At 44.2% G+C, this 20,297-nt stretch overlaps 1 protein-coding gene across 1 annotated transcript in view; it reads right to left on the bottom strand.

Moving 5' to 3' along the window:
- Nucleotides 1–376: 376 nt before the first annotated feature.
- The window catches only part of LOC147905463 (serine hydroxymethyltransferase 4-like), a 39,325-nt gene continuing 19,404 nt past the window's right edge, over nucleotides 377–20,297 (bottom strand). Inside the window, exon 4 of the mRNA XM_087372764.1 lies at nucleotides 377–1,051. Coding sequence (XP_087228890.1) covers nucleotides 813–1,051 — 239 coding nt within the window. The 3' untranslated portion in view covers nucleotides 377–812. The remainder of the gene's footprint in view (nucleotides 1,052–20,297) is intronic.

Genomic DNA, 20,297 nt, shown 5'->3' with positions numbered 1-20,297 from the left:
GGCAAGATGCCATTTAGTACCCTACACGCCATCTCAGAGCCTGGGACCTTGGACGACTGCCAAAAGATAGGAGCGTTTCTACAAGGCTTGGCCTGCACGTACTTTTTATGTGTTTGCTAAGCGAGGATTCACTGGATATATAGACCTCCACCCTAGTTATTAGCCCCTATTCAAAAGATTACCTGGGCTGTGAGTTGGGTTCTTTGAAAACAGGCTGGTTTTTTCCTGACAACCAATCCTTCTCTCTTTCCCCATAATCAGCACCTTTCGGATTGCTCATTTGTATGTTTGGTTTTTCAAGAATTAATATAAAGTTATTTTCTCTATTTTAAAAAAATGAACTAGAGCAGAAAGAAATTCAAAACATATAGGAATATATAGAAGTTTAAAAACACAGCCATATTTAGAATTTTCAAACAGTACATTTACAGCATCTCCTTGAATATCATCCATCAGAATCTCTGATAAATTACAATACAACATAAGGGCTTGTAACCAGCTTTCATACTCTTCCACTCCAGTAACTTTCAGTATACCTGTTCAGTCCATTATAACAATGTAAAGGACCACAGCTGAGAACTGTGCAGAACTACATATCATATACATATGCAAATAGCCTACTTTTCTTGGTAGTATGCTAAAAATGCCCTACCAAAAATACAATAGCATCATTAGACATGGGAGGGGAAAAAGAGCGCAAGATGAAGCAGTGCTTGAATAATATTACAACAGAATCTTGAATGCTACAACTTGTGGGCATGTAGTCTTACAACCGTAAGGGCCGTGCAGAAAATGTTGGCCAAAACTCTATACTAATTATACTTCATGGTTGATACGTCAAAGCCTGGCATCTCAAAGGTAGAGGCAAATTTTTCAATAGTGTGTCTAAGATCATAGACGTCCTTGTTGTTTTGCAAGCCTTTGAGGAAGTCCTGTTGCTTTCCATGCTCTTTCTGTAAATTGATAGCTATATGCAATGCCCTTAGAAGAAACTCTGCAACCATCTCGAAGTCAAATTCTACGCAGCCCCTTGAAGTCATCGCTGGGGTTCCTGTAAACACAAAGATCAAATAATCATTTGGCAACAATATGGTACATGTGCTTTACAAAAGTGAGATTCATAGAATAGAGGTGTTTCAACATAAACCTTCAGAAGCATGATTGATCAAGCTTGTCTGATTTTATGAGGTTCGAGACATCCATAGCTTACTCCATGAGATGAGGAGAGAGACAGCCCACCCTACTAGCCACACTGAAAAGTCATGCAAGGATGATTCGCACAGCATCTTTCAGGTCTAAGCTGTACAGCAGATAGCCAACCTCCTAGTGGTCGGACTTTAGATCAAACAAAGTTGGTCTAGGTGGCACCCTTGCTGACAGCAGGGAATGCCCTAGATATAAATAGGGAGTCTACTCCCCTTGTTCCTTCAACAACTGAAGCTCAGAGGAGCGTGAATCATGGAATATCAGCACCTTGTATTTGTACTTGAACCCGTTACCCACCTATACATGGATCTATGTTGTGGGGGTCTTAGACTTCAGTCTTGACCTTTCCTGTGGCATCTTGTACACAACTTCTACACTTATTACATGTGGCTCTTGCTGGTTGTGCTCTTGCTGGTTATTTCTAACAAGGATGAATTCACAAAAGGAGTTTCAAGTATTAAGCTATGGCTGCTGTAGGTTAGTGCACCCATTGTTTCTTATCAAATTCAAAAGAGCATTTTATAGATCTATTACATCGTCCTCATAACTCAACCAATTCCTATGACCTAGTGTGTAAACTTGTCATGCCTACCCTTTGTATCATTTATAACAGCCATATACAATCAGGTTACACCATTAGACAGATCCACCAAATGATCAGCCAGGGCATCTAGTAAACAAGAAGTAACCTAGCTAGCAAGGATACATGCCACAGAATGAGACTGGAAAACTTGTTCACAATCATCTTACCTTATCCTATCCAAACAATCTACGATAGATCAGCCATGACATCGGATGGTAGGGTCATGTAAGCATGGTGCAACTCTGGCAAGCCATCATCAATGTCCGACTGACCCCCTGAACCCATGGGCATATGACCTCCTTCCACATAAACCCATCTAGGCTGCACTTCAGCTGGTCTGGACTCTATGTAGTGCACCCTGTCCAAGTTCGAAGCCAAGTCCACTTATAGGCATCCTGCTGAAATAGAGCTGAAAATAAGTGCCAAAAGAAAAGGCTCTCCTACGAAGTGCCAAATGGATGAATTCACCTCTACCCCATGAATGTGAGTCTTTAACCCTTCAAAAGTGTCACAACAACCACTTTGTTGTCCATTTTTGTCATCACTTTAGCTGCCTTTTTCAGGTTCAACCATGTACTTGAACCTTTGAACATTTGCAGCTGAGTGGACTCAGAGTGGATATTCATAAGACGAGATCTACCTCAGCTTCAGCTTCAGCTCCAGTCTCAGCCATAGCCATATCTACAGTCACACCGACTCCATTTTTTTCTTCAGCTATAGATATGCCCATGACAGGAAGTCCAACATCAACTCCCTCCGCCTCTCCCGCAACAAAGGGGTCGACACAGATCTCCACCCTCTCTCGTTTCATTGCCTATGTCACCTACATCAGAGGTGTCATACAATGTCCCACACTACTACTCGACTTTTCTTTCCCCTCTCCCTCTCAGCCAGCCATCTCTCCCACCCTCAACTGGTATCATTCCATTCATGCTTCAGTCATCCCCATATCTCACCCAGCTAGCCCAATCACCGGCCACCATCTTGCCCCATTCTCCGAGTTTGTACTACAGCCTTTTCAGTTTCAACTTGGGCGAGGACTAGCTGACCCACCACCAGATGTCTAGGAGTCTCTGGTCATAGAGGTACACAGCATTCATGTATGCGAGGTGGAGTTGACTCCCTTCGCACAGAAGCAAGCCCGCTTCACCCAGGAGCAGGCTCGTGCCATACAGGAGCAGGTCCGCGTCATTCAAGAGCAGGCTAGCCTCATCCAGGGGCTCAGACAGGACATCTTGCTGCTCTGACAAGAGGTCGCAGCAGCCATCCATGCAGCCCCAGTGAGTACCCCAGTGGTCGAGGCACAGATTGCAAGCATGCAATCTGTAATCAAGGAGACATCCAGATGGGTAGATGTGGCCAAACGGGAACCTGCGAAGGCAACCGTTTCAGCCACTTTCATGGAGCAGTAGCAGAGAGCCAGTAAGGCTCTCAACATCAGAGTCTGTGGCATTCCACACACCAAGGCTACACCGATGAGCGATGCGACTGCATTTGTGGCCACTACTCTTGGGTTAGCTGAGCACAAGATTGAGAGGGCATGGCGGGTGGGGAGAGACCCCAATCGACAGCATTCCCTTATATACGCTTCCATGATGCTCAGGCGCGACTCTCAGCTTACGCCATAGATCGGTCTTATGGGACCAGCCATCGATATCCATGGATGAGGATCTCACCCCCTTACAAGTTGAGGAGAGGCACACTCTGATATAGCAACGGGATCAAGCCCGCAAAGATTGGAAGTGGGCGGTAGTTCAAGATGGATGACACCTCCTTCCACATAGGGAGGCGGGGTCTATGAGACTCAGCTACTGAGAACATGTCCTGCACCATTTGGAACTGTAATGGTACCTTATGGTCAAAACAAGGGAGCTTCACGAAATCTTATACAGGTCGTGACATAGTCTTTTATACAGAGACACATCAGAGTCAGAGCACCCACTACTAGTAGTCAGCGGGTACACATGGGAGTCTGCTTATAGAGATGTGGCGAGGAGAGTATGAGGATCAAGAGGAGTAGCAATTCTTTACAGGTCCCCCCTTTTAGGGACCATCTCAATAGAGCGGAGAGATACACGCTCCAGATTTCTATGGATCCAAGTCCAACACACAAATAGTCGGGATTTATTCGTTGCAGTATGCTACTTCCCCCCAAGACCTCCCACTTTGCTCGAGCCCATAGGCTCAATCCAAAGGCATTCTCTTTTCCAAGTGCAATTCCATTGGCTGTCCAAATGCAATCACACTGCACCCCAGCTGCACTCTCTTTGAGTGGTTTCCAGATGGCATTCACAAAGCTTTTCAAAGCTCCAAAATAAAATCAGCAAAGTACCCAACCAAAGAATGACTCATGTAGCACTGCCTAGGCACTTGTGAACCTAGAAAGAGGCAGCACACGAGGCCAACCAATAGCTTATGGCAAAAAGAAATTGCAGCAGCAAAATCACAACTCACCAAGCCCTGAAAACTAGAAGGGAGTCCTCAATCGCCAAGAGGACATAGTAGCCAATGCCCAATTGCATTCTCAACCAAAGAGGAGTGCAAAGGCATGAAGAAAGAGCATTTACAAGAGCCAACCAGCAAGAATTCCGCTGAAAAATGCGAAAAGAAGCACTTCTATCGCGAAGAAGTGGGAGTTCTTGGGCTCAAAAGAAGCGTGCTTCAGAGAGGAATGCATTAAGAAGGTTTTGGAGAAGTTTCATCGCCGGAAAGTCCTCCAAATTTGAGAAAAAACAGTCAAGCAACGTGTGGGACCACTCGAAATTCAATAGAAAGTTGTAGCTTTGCAAGAGGAGAGGCCCAGGAGGCTGTAGAAGCAAAAAGGTCCAAAAAAAGCCACTTTTGCAAATTCAACTAGCAAAAGAACTGCTCAGCTCTGCCCGTTCTACCAAACGCATGGAGGGAAAAGCATATCACTGCGAAGGGGAGGCAAAGGGGAAGCCATCGGGCCAAACGGAAGTCGAGGAATCCAAACGAGTTGAGTTATGAAGAAAAACGAAATTCAGCTGAAAGAGCCTGAAAAACCAATCCAAAATCTCAACAAAGGGAGAAGATGAGAGAGAAAACCACACATGTGAAGTGTAGAAGGCCCAAGAAAGTCCAGGAATGGCAAAGAAGCATGTAGAAGGCACTAGAACCACCTAGAACTCTAGGGGGGCCACTGAAGGTACATGGCCCTCTAGGGGGTCCATTAAAAATGCCATGTCATCATTTCCCAACCACTCTTTTAATTCCTTGGAATGCCTTTGGGCCTAGGGATTAATTACGCTTATGTGCTAGGCACCATGCTGCGTTTAATTACACATTATTAGATGAAACATACAGTGTCATCAAGTGACCTCATGAAATCACGGTAAGCCCGTCTGTACTGAGGGAGTGGAGGTGCTACCCCCCTCTCGAACACCAGGTAATGCTCCAGACACTCATTCTGCTGAACTACTTGTAGGAGCCCAGACCGCAGTCGGCTCTAATTGGAAAGCATCAAGGTAAAGCTGCAATATCCCAGGTGAATCTGCTAGTTCACCTTCCTCCATCCATTTCGCATCAAGTGATGGGTAATTTTGAAATTTTACCAAGTAGCGACGGATAACTTTACCCTTGAGCTTTCTATCTCTGTGTGTCAGAATCTACTCTGGGACCAGAAGTTCATCATGTTCTTTCACTTCAGGCTGCACCTCATCAAACACAAAATCCATAGCTATGCTTTGCCATGGTCTATCCGAAATTGGCAAAGGGTGTAACAACCCAGATGCCTTCTGCCTGTCAAACTTTACTTCATGACAAACCATGCATGTTCTCACATATTCTTCCACATCTTTCCTCAAAGATGGCCAATAAAAGTATTGTTCCACTGCTGTAATTGTTAATGTAATTCCCCTATGTCCTGCATATGGAGGAGCATGACTTTCCATTATGACTTTCTGTCGCATCTAATCAGTGGCACAGAGTCGTCCATGCATCAAAATGAAACCCTCTTTCAACATATAGTGATCATGCCTTTGACCATCAGAAAGCTGATCATAAATAGTTGAAAAATCAGCATCATTAACATACTGATCTTTCATCACATCTAACACATTGTTGTAAGCAATGCTCACTGCTAAAACACTGGGTTTCTTGGAGACTGCTTCAGGCTGTGGTTTCCTGGAAAGTGCACCAGCCACGACATTTTTGTTACCCGGCACATGTACAATTTGAAAATGAAACATTGAGAGGAAGTTAGCCCATCTCATGTGCTTTTCAAATAATTTTCTCTGCATGAGAAAATATCCAAGTGACTGATGATTTGTCTGCACATAAAAATCAGCTCCATGAGAAAATATCCAAGTGACTGATGATCTGTCTGCACATTTTTGTTACCCGGCACATGTACAATTTGAAAATGAAACATTGAGAGGAAGTTAGCCCATCTCATGTGCTTTTCAAATAATTTTCTCTGCATGAGAAAATATCCAAGTGACTGATGATCTGTCTACACATAAAAATCAGCTCCAAGAAGGTAATGTTTGCATGTGGTCAAAGCATGTATCACTTCTAACATTTCCTTCTCGTATGTTTGCAAGTACAATTCAGCATCTTTGAGACCTCTACTCTCATATGCAACCACTCTGCCATCCTGCATCAAAGTGCCTCCTATGCTGCTCCCACATGCATCACAAGTTACAGCAAAGGGTTTTGCAAGATCTGGATTGATAATAACGGATTCAGAATACAACTTTTGCTTCAGCTCTTCAAAAGCTGCATTTTCCTTTGGTCCCCACCGAAACGGTACAGCTTTCTTCTGTAAAGCATGCAAGGGAGAAGCAATTTCTGCAAAGTACTTTATAAACCTCCGATAGTATGAACACAACCCAAGGAAGCTTCTAACTTCATGCAAAATTGGCCAACTCCTTATGGCCTCAACTTTTGCAAGATCCATCTTGACTCCATCCTTTGACACTATATGACCAAGAAAATGAATCTCATGCATAAAGAACTCACTTTTCTTGGTGTTTATTAGCAGCTTGTGTCTTTTCAACTCTTGAAACACAATAGTGAGGTGTTTCTTGTGCTCCTGCTCATTTTTAGAAAACACAATGATGTCATCAAAGAAAGTGCCCACAAACTTTCTGTGTGCTCTAAAAATTCTGTCCATCATTCTATTGAAAGTGGCAGGTGCATTAGTCAAACCAAAAGGCATCACAAGGAACTCATATAAGCCAAATGAAGTGCGAAAGGTAGTCTTGTAGACATCTTCAGGCCGTATACTTATCTGATGGTATCCACTTTTACGGTCAATACGATTGAACATTGAGGAATCTTTCAACCAATCCAATATATCATCAATGCGTGGAATTGGAAAACGGTTCTTAATTGTGACTTTATTCAAAGCCCTATAATCAATACACATTCTCCAACTACCATCCTTCTTTTGCACAAGCAACACAGGGGAACAGTAAGGAGGATTACTTGGCTGTAAGAGTTCCTTCACTTGTGACATTATCTCTTCCTGTTGTGCCTTACTGACACGATAGGGAGGTATATTAGGCGGTGAGCTTCTTGGAATTATATCAATTTGATGATCCTTGGTCCTCTTGGGAGGTAATTCTTGAGGAAGTGCATCTGAGAAACAATCCTGAAAATCTGAAATAAAAGCAGCCCTTTCTCTATCTAAAGCAGAAAGAGTAGAGCCTTCCTGAACTGATTGGTTGTCCTCTTTGACAAACACAACCAATCACATTAACAACCCAAGCATGGGAAGTTATAGGTCAAAAACCATCCATCCTCATATCTCTTGCTGAAAGCATCAAGTCTTCTCATCACCTACCCTTCTCAGGGAATCACGATTTCCAAACACATAGCAACCGAGAGAGCACATAGCCTATGGACTTCTATTTCTTCCACGACTCTCCCAATCATGAGCGCACATCATCAGCCAACGATTCAGCCCATACATGAGTGAAAATTCAGATTTGCAAGAGCAATCTCAAAAAGCGTACCCGGAAGACATCTTTTCTGCATACCTCGCGTTGAATTCAATCGTGATAGGACGGATCTGATACCAGATGACACGACCCCGCAGGACCTGATCCTATCACTGACCTAGAATCTCGTCCTCAATACAACCAGAATCATAGCATAGGTGCCTCGATCCTCCCGACCACCCCCGAGCACGTGGGCTACAGCTCGACTCATCCATAGGCCCGTATCTAACCCAGGCGTCCCATACCACTTGAGCCCGTCCAAAAGACCTTCAATACACCACCTATGATCCGCCATGTAGATGGCCAGAGTCTCGGCCTGGGTCCAAGTCCCATCCATCAGTTGAGGAACGCTCAACTGATCTACACAATAGCACTGGCCCTCCCTCTATATAGAAGGAAACTCGCTATAGATAGCACAATGCTATGAATAGCTCCCTCCATATAAAGCGAGCACTATATATGAATCAATCTCTATATACAGCAATCTCGGCTAAAAATAGCCATCCAGCCCTATGCTATCCCGTAACCCACGTTAGCCTGCTATCCAACCCTAGGTACACCATGCACATGACACATGGGGAAAAATCAGAAATCAAAATTGTTTGTTTTTCTTTGATTCTAGGGCAAAGGCGAATTTCATAACTCCTGATATGGCAAGAAGGCTTGGCATCAAGCCTGAGGAAATGGGGCCATCCAGCATGTGTGATATGGCCAACCCTGAACTCAACACACCTGTCACTCCTATCATTAGCAAGTTGAGGATGCATATCCAAGGAAATCAGGATGCAGAGGACTTCTACATTATGCCTTTGCCAGAGTGTGATGCTTTGCTTGGGATGCCTTGGATGTACAGTGTTACGCTCTAGCCGAGGTAGCATGACCTCGGAAGAATCAGTCGACATTTCCCTTATAGGATCTATCTTTGTAATATATGTGTTTGCGCTTTATGTAAATGATCGGGAGGGATTAATGTCAAGGTCCTAGGTGAGGGCTGTTAGCACCGGACTAGATAGATCTGAGACCAAGGGCCTAGTGCAAAGAATGTGCCTAGGGGCAAGGAATTAAATGCATCCCAAGAGAGGGGTGAAATGTTGCATTAGAAAGGCCCTATATGGATGACATGTGGCATCTAGATCTATCTAGGGAATTGGGGTCTGTCAAGGCATGAGAGAGAGAATGAAGAAGTGTGGATTTTTACGTGATTTTGTAACTGCTCTCTCTCTCATGCTGGAAGCTTTGGCAGTTTGGCTGGGTGGATAAGAGAGGTGCTACTCCCGTGATCGGAACTAGAGACTAGGATAGAAAAGAGTGGTAACATTTTGGTATCAGAGCGGAAGGTTGGAAGGAAAGGTAGAATCGACGAACGGGCTGTTGGAGCGATTCGTCGAGGGTTGCGACAGTGTGGCGCTCACGTGCGGACCTACGAATTGGCGGGGTGTTGGATTACCTTAAGGGCAAGGGTCCGTCTGACGATCGCGTAAGTGGTATCACGATCGCGTAAGCTGGCATCACGATCGCGTAAGCTGGTATCACCGGACCTGACGGAGCTTCTTTGGAGAGGAAGCGAACGAAGAAATTGCTGACGAGCGACGAAGGATAGCAGATGGCCGACGAGCTTTGTTAAAGCTACGTATTCGGAGCAGATTCGCCATTCTTTTACGTACGTGTCCGAAAAGGGTGCCTAGGCACTCGAAAGATCGCCAGGCGTGGAGTGCAGACCCGTGTCACGACGCCCTTCGTGGTTTTAATGGAGATGTGATAGCAGTCAGTCGTGCAGGCTGCAAGCAGCAGAATTCGAATTCCAGGGGGCCTTCTACCTATTTTCCCTTTTGGGTTTGGATCAGAATTCGTAGACCAGGAAGGCTCTTTGTCATTTCTGTTGATTCTATGTTTTTTTTCCCTGGTTTAGTTGCTGATACTCCGTTTGCGTGAATAGCGACAAGTATGCATAGAATATGATGCTGTAACAAGGACAGATTGTGTTGAGACTATGCCGGTATACTTGAGTTATTTGCAGAAATTTCCCTAGTATAAGGAAAGGCGGGATTGAATATATATGCCTGTGTCAAATACGTAATTAGTGTGCATGTCAGGTTGCAGGAATTCCCTAGTATAGGGAATTGTGTTCAGAGTGTCAGTTTGTGATTACAGTGTTCGAAGGGTGTTTTTTTTTTTAAAAAAAAAAAACCCCAAAACAATACACCTACTGAACAAATGGAAGCAGAAGAAGGAGCTTCCAGGAGGGACCCTGGTGAATCAGGAGTCCGGCCGACCCAGCAGGGATCGCGCCCAGTAGCTCACACTTTATCTGGCAGAATTGCATTGCTGGAAGATGCCTTGCAACAGTTGTTAGCGCAGCAATTACAAGCTAATGCAGGGCAGTCCGAGCTTAGGAGAGCGATACATAGTATGTCTGCCAGACCTTCTCGAGAGGAGAAGGGAAAGGCTCCAATGGAACCGGAGTCTAGTGTCCATACGGTCGAGCCTAGGAAGGCTAAAGTGCCCATTATTGCCAATTACAGACCGGAAAAGTATTCTGGTCGGATGAACGACCGTAGCTCCGATGTCATTGAGACCTGGCTACACAAATGGGACGAGGCGTTCGCCATTTGTGAGATCAGAAATGACATCAAAAAGATCCGCGAGGCCACCCACATGTTCAGTGAGGCAGCGGACCGGTGGTGGATTAAACAACAAAAGGATGGCATAGCATCCACTACCTGGGAGGGGTTTAAAAGAGAGTTCAGGAAACACTTCTTACCTCCTGACGAGGCATCCCGAGCTTGGGATCAATATAGGAACCTGCGTCAGAGAAATTTATCAGTGGCAGAATACACTGATAAGTTTCGAGAGAGTGTAATGAAGGTTGACGAACCCCTGCCTCAATCAATCCAAGTGAAAGATTTCATATTTGGATTGAATGACCGAATAAAAATGGAAGTTCGGGCTAAGTACGCGAACACGCTAGATGATGCAATAGCTATAGCCCTGAACTACGAGGATGCCAAGGGCAGCAAGCCAAGTGGGTTTGCACAGGTCGGAACCCAGTATGGGTATCCGAAGAAATCTGGGTTTAAGAAGAAGTGGACTAGTAAAGGGAGTGGTTCGCAGCCGAGTGGTCAAGCCAAGCAGGCGAGACCGGCTGAAACTCCTAAACCAAGTACCACCATTGGAGTGAAGAGAAAAGTAACTCCAATGGCAGCCCGGGCTTGGTCTAAGTCTCCCTTGAACCCAGAACAAAGGGAAAAAGCGAGGAGAGAAGGCTTATGCTTTGGTTGCCTTCAACCTCATCAGTGGAGAGATTGTCCACGTAATAAAGATCGTCGGATGGCTGAGATGGTGATCTCAGAGTGCGACGTGGAGATACAGGGAAGTCCTAGAGCGGAAGAGATGCAGATTCAGCTAGCGGGATCTTCTCAGAGGTTAGTACCTTGTTTGTTATGTGTGTCTGTTGCTAAGTTAGTGACGAGTGCACCTGATAACATCCTATCTAAGCCCGCAGCAACGGGGTATACAGCCTTCAATGATACGGAGTTAATTAAAATGAAAGGGCAAGTGGCCAGTCATGATGTCATTGTGTTGTTTGACTCCGCGTCAACTCACAATGTGATTAACTCCAAGCTCGTGAAGAGGCTGAAATTAAAGACAAGTCCATCTGACTATGCGTATACAGTCAGGATGGCTGATGGAAGTTCAACTGAAGTATGGGACCAAAGGGTTACCCAGTTGGAGCTTCGGATTCAGGACTATACTGAGAAGCTTGATTTTGAAATGACCAAGCTTGCTCATGCGGATATAGCCCTGGGAATGGCGTGGCATTCTAGGAAGAATCCAGCCATTGATTGGAAAAAGCACGTATATCAATTCAAGATGAATGATGTGCTTTATGTCTTGCGAGGTGAAAAAGATATACCTCAGGGACCGTTGGTTTCCGTGATGGAAATCAGGAAGGCTCAAGTGGAGTTTTTGTACCTTTGCACCGCATCGGTAGAGTCGGTGAATGATTCTTCGACTAGCACTGATGTTACGCAAAGTGATGAGATGGCCAAGCTGGCTAATCTTATAACAGAGGAGTTCTCTGAATGCTTTAGGGATGAAGTACCTTATGGGTTACCTCCAGAGCGGAAAGTTCAGCTTAAGATTGAACTGATCCCGGGGGCAGAACCTGTAAATAGACCTCCCTATAGAATGAGTTTTACTGAAGAAGCGGAGGTGCGTAGGCAACTGGAAGAATACCTCAAGTTGGGGCAGATTCAACCAAGTTTCTCACCATTTGCTTCGCCAGTGATATTAAAGAGGAAAAAGGATGATACGTTTCGCCTCTGTATAGATTACAGAGCATTGAATAATATCACTGTTAAGCACAGGTATCCGATGGCTCGGATTGATGATTTGCTAGATGCATTACATGGAGCCGTGATTTTCAGCAAGATAGATCTCAAGTGCGGCTATCATCAGATCCGGATTAGAGCCGAGGATGTGCATAAAACCGCTTTTAGAAGTAGGTTTGGTCATTATGAGTTTTTGGTAATGCCCTTCGGCCTTACCAATGCTCCAGCGACCTTCGTCATGCTTATGAACGACTTACTACGACCGTATATCGGAAAGTTCGTAGTACATTTTATTGACGATATCTTGATATTCAGTAAAAGTGTTACTGAGCATTATGAACACTTAAGAATAGTGTTCAGTACTTTGAGGAAAGCCAGTCTTTACGTGAATAAAAAGAAAACTATACTGTGTATGGTTAGGCTTGAGTACTTAGGATTCATAATTACTCCACAGGGGGTAGAAATGGATCCGAAGAAAGTGGCTGCGATACTGACTTGGCCAATCCCTCAGAGTCTGACCGCGTTGCGATCATTCTTGGGATTTGTCCAGTTTTATAGAAGGCATATCAAAGGATATTCCGGAATAGTATCGCCATTGACTGATCTGACCTCAGATAGAGTACCTTTTATTTGGGGACAGAATCAACAAGAAAGTTTTAACACCATAAAACAAGCTGTGGTCTCAGGACCGGTGTTAAAAATAGTTGATCCCCAGAAACCGTTGTTCCTAGAAACCGATGCAAGTGGCGTTGCGGTAGGAGCAGTCCTCCTTCAAGAGGGAAGGCCAGTAGCCTTTGAAAGCAAGAAGCTTTCTCCCTCTCAAAGGAATTGGCCAACTCATGAATTGGAGTTGTACGCTGTTATCCATGCTTTGAAAACATGGAGGCATTATCTGTATGGTTCAGAGTTTTATGTGGATGTGGATCATGATACTCTGAAACATTTCTGTAAACAGCCTGACTTGAGGGGCCGCCAAGCTAGGTGGGCAGAGCTCATGCAGGAGTTTAATCTAACGATTCGGTACCGAAGAGGAAAAGACAATAAGATAGCTGATGCGTTGTCTCGCATTATGCACAACCTGAGTTTCACGGTATTAGAGAGTGCTCTAATGACCGAGATCAGAGAAATTCAGAAGGTGGACGAGTTTGTCCAGAGCTTATGGCCTAAGGCTCATGTGTTAAAACCCGGGGAAAGTGAAAAGGATGACCTGGCATCCAGAAAAGGCCAAACTTATGCAAGATATACCATAAGGGATGGTATGCTAGTTAGAAATGGCAAGGTTGTAGTACCTGGTCAGAATGATCTCAGGCAGAGAGTCATTCGACAATGCCATGATAGCCCGTGTGCGGGACATCCAGGAGTCGAGAAGACCTATGATCTCGTGAAGCGAGATTTCTTTTGGCCAAAGATGAAAAAGCATATTCATGAATATGTGACACGGTGTTTCTCGTGTCAAGTAAGTAAGGCCGAGCGGGTGAAGCCACCCGGACTTTTACAGCCCTTGGAAATACCACTAAGTAAGTGGGAGAGCATTTCCATGGACTTTATTGTAGGGTTACCTGCAACACAAGGAGGGTATAATTCTATCCTTGTGGTGGTTGATCGTCTAACCAAGATGGCTCACTTCATTCCGACTAGAGAGTCTGTTAGTGCCCCGCAAGTAGCGGAATTGTTTATTAGACATATATTTCGTCTGCATGGATTGCCTAGATCCATAGTGTCAGACAGAGATGTCAGGTTTACCGGTCACTTTTGGACAGCGGTATTTGAGACACTAAGGACTGAGTTGGGAATGAGTAGTGGGGACCATCCTGAGACGGATGGTCAGACGGAGAGAGTCAACCAGACTTTAGAGGATATGCTAAGGGCATATGTGTCATTGAGGCAACATACATGGGACAAGTGGTTGCCATTGTTGGAGTTTGCCTACAATGATCGGAAACATTCATCTACTGGGTTCAGTCCGTTTGAGCTGAACTATGGTTATAGGCCAGCCAATCCAACTATAGTTGGAGTACCTCAGAAAGTGCCTAGTGCCGCGAACTTTGTAGTTCAGATGCGGGAGATGCTAGCACTTGCGAGAGCTAATATCCGTCAGGCTATGGATAGAGCCAAGGTGTATGCGGATGAAAATCGGTCTATAAGAGTATTTGAAGAAGGAGAAAAAGTTTTTCTCAGAATTCCTTCGCACTCGAAGTCGTTGACTTCAGGAGAGTGTGCTAAGTTATCACCTCGATACTGTGGGCCGTGGTTAATTCTGAAAAGAATAGGCAGTGTAGCCTATAAATTAGAATTGCCACAGGGGTGTAAGGTGCACCCGGTTTTTCATGTTTCACGTTTAAAGAAATTTTTACATACTGGTGACTCACTAATCGAAGGTGTGGTTTTGTTTCAGGAGATAGAGGATATTGCAAGGCGCAAACCAACAAGAATCCTGGACCGAGGAACAATGCAAATACGAAATCGGAAGATACCCACGGTGTTGGTTGCATGGCATGGTCAGCCTCTATCCGAAGCTACCTGGGAATCCGTATATCAGTTGCGGAGAGTGTTCCCAGACTTTATCATCGAGGACGCTGATGTCTGAAGAGGGAAGGAATGTTACGCTCTAGCCGAGGTAGCATGACCTCGGAAGAATCAGTCGACATTTCCCTTATAGGATCTATCTTTGTAATATATGTGTTTGCGCTTTATGTAAATGATCGGGAGGGATTAATGTCAAGGTCCTAGGTGAGGGCTGTTAGCACCGGACTAGATAGATCTGAGACCAGGGGCCTAGTGCAAAGAATGTGCCTAGGGGCAAGGAATTAAATGCATCCCAAGAGAGGGGTGAAATGTTGCATTAGAAAGGCCCTATATGGATGACATGTGGCATCTAGATCTATCTAGGGAATTGGGGTCTGTCAAGGCATGAGAGAGAGAATGAAGAAGTGTGGATTTTTACGTGATTTTGTAACTGCTCTCTCTCTCATGCTGGAAGCTTTGGCAGTTTGGCTGGGTGGATAAGAGAGGTGCTACTCCCGTGATCGGAACTAGAGACTAGGATAGAAAAGAGTGGTAACATACAGGGTGGGGGCTGATGTACAAATGAGAAACATAAAGATTTCTTTAACTCATAGAGCCATGTACTTGATGTAAAGTTGAAAGGGGAGTCCATCCCTGTAGTTTCAGCTTCTTGTATTTCCAATGTAATAAAGCGTCATATTTCAGCGTACTTGAAGAGTAGGTTGGTTAGGGAAAGAATTTGCTCTAGGTTCTCAAGGATGAGATTCCTACCCTAGAGACCTAGATTTGCTGCAGTTGAGGAGGAGGAAAGAGAGAGCCTTCATAAGCCTAGAAAACGGCTTGTCTAGGAAATTCGAGCATCAGAGATAGGGGCGATGTGATTGGGGCAGGCGCTTGGCTTTGGGAAGGAGCGTATGGCCTGATTTTAGCTTGTTTTGGCTATTTTTGGCTGGCTGGAGAAAAGCGGGACAGGATCTATTAAAAGCGAGACTGTTTTTTTGGTTAAAAAGCAGGTTGCTTTTTTGTTTTTCTCTAGCAAGGAAAGCACTTGCTCTAAATCTGGCGCGTTTTGGCTATTTTTGGCTGGCTGGAGAAAAGCGGGACAAGATCTATTAAAAGCGAGACTGTTTTTTTTTTGTTAAAAAGCAGGTTGCTTTTTTGTTTTTCTCTAGCAAGGAAAGCACTTGCTCTAAATCAAGCACCCACCCTAAATTCACCTAGCTTTTGATGGCCCTTCCTGGCTATTTATATACCCAAGATTTCTCTCTCTTTCTCACTTCAGCACCTCAGCGCATGAAGGCGAATTTCTCACCCTCTTTCTGTCTGAGATCAGCCTATCAAATTCATTCCGCCATCTTTCTTGCTGTCCTCTACTCGCCTTCTTCCTTGATTCCACGCAGCACCAAATTCTCTTTTGCTAGTGTGAAGAGCACGCGTTTAGACGCAGTTGTTTTTCTTCTAGTCCCTCTCCTGTGCGAGATATTTTCGAGCCATGGAAGGACATCAAAGTAATGAGACACCTACGTTGGATTACTGTTTTATTTGAGGCTACATCGGAGGTTATTCCTCGTAGACCTCATGACCTGCTACAAGAGATGGATTCCTTGATGGATGAACTTTGGGCAGCTCTTCACTACTATAAAACCCCTCAGTACCATAAATATATTGAAGAAGGCTCATGTTGTTCTAAATGTAGACAGCTTGTTTTAGAGTCTTTATACCGCTTCCGAGTTATTGAGAAGCGATGAAGAAGTTGAAATCCTCAGTTTTGACCGACACCTAATTATTTTTTGCTCGATTGGATCTTTTGAACCACTCTTGGTTGAAGAAGCTCCCCAATTTTGTATGGCTTAGAGTTGAAGAGGGATTGGCTACCTGATTTACTCATATTGTCCACTGAGTTACTTTGGTGGTATGGGACACTAAGGTATGTTACATTTAAGATTCTCTGATACCTGATTTACTCATATTGTCCACTGAGTTTTTTATTTGCAGTATACTTTGGTGGTATGGGACACTAAGGTATGTTACATTTAAGATTCTCTGATGTGGTGGTATAATCCAGCGTGAAATAATACCCAAGGACCTCTAGGGTGAAGTACAAGTAGGCTGAATTGAATTGGGGGCAACCTGATTAGATTTTTTACGAGGACTGACTAAGATTCTTTACCCTGAGAGAAGCCATGTTTTTTTTTTTTGGTTCAACCCTGGGGATCCATAGTCTAGACTCAATCTCGGGGAGGGTTACCACATCTCTTCTGATGATGGTCTGTCAATGCCTTGTTTGAAACTTGATGTTCCTAGATAAGAGATCCTAAGAACTGGATGATCCTGTGATAGGAGCGGTTTATTGTGCACAAGTTTATACAGGATATTTGGTAGTGGATCTTATTTTTAGAGATTTCGGATTGTATGTTTCCGTAGTCTTTGGATCACATAGGATGCTATTCCTATGATGGTTGACTATATACATGTCTAGAACAGTATCATTGACTAGATATAGCCAACTGAATTTTTACTGATTATCCTCATGTAGGGGCATTTCGAGGATAGATCAAGGGGACCATATCTTTGGTCAAGATTTTGCCCATTGATACTTCCATGAAGATTCTTTCATCATGAGTTATGAACGGATACCTAATTGTTCTGCGATGGAAAGTCTGTCATGTATTTCAACCCAAGAATTTGAATTACAAAGGTCTTCCGTTGAGGGATTTTCAAAATACTAAGTAATTCAAGAATTAGGGTTGATAGAAATTGCAACCTAGAAATTGACCTCAAGGGGCTCAATTGATGGGGTTGTTCGAACAATGATTCCTCGATCTCGATCTAAGATTTTTGAGTTCAAGGGTATTCAGCATGATGAATATTTTTTCGTGAATTCCAAGTTAGAACTCAATAGATAAGGTTGATAGAATCATTTACCTTCAGGTACGGATTTTACCATGCTTGTGTACGGATATGTCAACGGAATTAACTCTGTGGATTCATGCGTTACTTGATTTCTCGAGGAGACTACTCAACGATATGTAACCTTGTTTAGATTGAGAGATTTACTTTCCTTGGTGACACATCCCAGCACTCCTGAAACCCCTGATCTGCAAAATAACCACACACAACATCAGAACTGAGCAGGCTGCTCACCACCCAACCGTGACATCTACAGGATGTGATCCCGAATCAGAAGATGTCCCCCCGAGCCACGAGCTGAGCTACTGGCACGAACTCCCAATCAGATCCCAACCAGCCTGGTGTCCCATACCACCAGGTGGCGCTGTGAAGCCCTGGATCTGCCACTGGGCCTTGTACTACGCTAAGATGCAGGCGCGCGTCCGCGACACAATCCAGGATCAGACCTAGCACCTGAGAACGAGACTTGCTCCCAACTGCACACTGAGAACTGAACCCCCTGGGCCTCTTTTATAGACTTGGGCCCCGGCGCCAAAAATAGCGAAGACCTATAAATAGTTCGTACCCTTGCCACTCAACCCGAGAATCAAGCCTGCCTAGCTCTAAGCCTCCCCAGGCTAACCTGAGCTAGTTCTGTGTAACTAGTACACGTCAGATACCAATCCGTGCACATGACATACTCCCCCTCCTCTAAGAACTCACTCCTGAGTTCGCTAAGAAATCGGGAAATGTTCTTTGGAGGTTTTGTAATGTCTCCCATGTTGCATCCTCCTCAACACGATCCTTCCACTTAATCTTGTATTCTGTGATAGTACGATTTCGAATCTGTCTTTCACGGAATTCAAGAATAGATTCAGGTTCGTGAGGAATAAAAGTTAAATCTGTAACTTCTATAATCTCATGAGGAGAAACAATTTGATCATCTGCACCCAATACTTCTTTCAGTCTACTGACATGAAAGACTGGATGTACTTTAACATTAGGAGGCAATTCTAGTCGATATGCAACTGGTCCAATTCTTTTAATGACCTTGAATGGGCCACAGTATCTGGGGGATAATTTCGGAACCAAACCAGTACTTAGGCTCTTGGATTCCGTAGGAATTCTCAAATATACCATCGTTCCTTCAGAGAACTCTCTAGGTGAACGATGTCTATTAGCATAAAATCTGTCCCGATCTTGGGCACTTCTAATAGACTCCTTGGCAAACTGCAACATTTCCTGCATGTCTTGCAAGAAGTTCTTAGCAGCATCATTTTGAATCCCTTTTAATCCAACCATAACTGGTGACTTAGGTTGAAACCCGTACATAAGCATAAAAGGACTATAACCTGTACTAGAATGCTTTGCACTGTTGTAAGCAAATTCAATCATGGGTAGATAATCTTCCCATGAAGACTGTCTCTTAGATACATATGCCCGAAGCATGTCTTCAACCAACTGGTTGACCTTTTCTGTACTACCATCAGATTGTGCATGATCCGAGGAACTCATACTGAGAGTAGTTTCCAACTTCTCAAATACAAGTGTCCAGAAGTTACTTGTAAACTTTGAGTCCCTGTCACTGACTATGTCAGATGGCAAACCATACAGCTTGAACAAGTGGTCCACAAACTCGTGAGCCAACTGAACAGCTGAAATAGTTGTTCTTGTAGGTAAGAATCTAGCCATTTTTGTCAAACGGTCGACTATGACCCAAATAGAGTCATGACCCTTGCGCGTTCAAGGCAAACCAGTAATAAAATCCATGGAAATACTTTCCCATTTATTACCTAGAATCTGTAATGGCTGTAATAAGCCCGCGCTCCTAAGGCGTTCAGCCTTAGTAACCTGACAAACTCGGCAACCTACCACATAGTTCTCTATAAATGCACACATCTTAGGCCAATAAAAGGTATGCTTCACAAGAGACAGAGTCCTATGTATACCTGGATGTCCCGCACTAGGAGCATCATGACACTCCCAGAGAATCTTGGATTTTAGGTCCAGAACATCAGGCACACAAATCTTTTCATTCCGGAACAGCAAGCCGTTCCTAATCATCCACTGACCTCCCGCCGCCTGTATCCTAGGTGGCACAATCCCTGAGTCCTGGTCAACCATGGAATTCCCATCCTGGACTCTCTGCCAATAAGAACTGAAATGACTATCAGTTGCGTATAGCCCTCTCAAGGATTGAAATAGGTCTGAGGATATTTCCGTAAATGACAAAGCATTTACAAACTTAACTCGACTTAAGGCATCCGCCACACTATTCAACGAACCCTTACGATAACGTATTTCGAAATGAAAATCCTGCATTAACTCTGCCCATCTGGCTTTCCTTCCTCTCAAGTCTGATCCATCACACACATACTTAATTGACTGGTGATCAGTCAATACAAGGAACTTTGAACCATACAAGTAGTGTCTCCAAACCTTGAGAGCATACACTACGGCATAAAGTTCCTTCTCAAGTGTGGGCCAACGATACTGAGTGTCGTCTAGCTTCTTACTCTCAAAAGCTACAGGTCTGCCCTCTTGGAATAGAGCTGCCCCAATCGCATAATCACTTGCATCGGCCTCTAATACATAAGGCCAGGTAGGATCGGGTAATGCAAGAACGGGTGCTTCCTTGATAGATAACTTCAAGGTTTCAAAAGCCTTGTTCATTGCATCATTCCAAGGGATCGGCTGAGTAGACCTGCGTCCACGACCTTTCAATATGTTGGTCAAGGGTACCGTGATTTGTGAATAATCACGGACTGACTTCCGAAGAAATACCGTAAATCCTAGGAAAGAGCGAAGTTGTTTCACAGT

This window comes from Dipteris shenzhenensis, chromosome 1 (genome assembly GCF_047967505.1).
Source record: "Dipteris shenzhenensis isolate YYH24624 ecotype China chromosome 1, Dip_SZ_1.0, whole genome shotgun sequence".
Classification (NCBI taxonomy): Eukaryota; Viridiplantae; Streptophyta; class Polypodiopsida; order Gleicheniales; family Dipteridaceae; genus Dipteris; species Dipteris shenzhenensis.
Note: the sequence above shows the minus strand (reverse complement) of the source record. Positions and strands in the feature narration are given on the sequence as shown.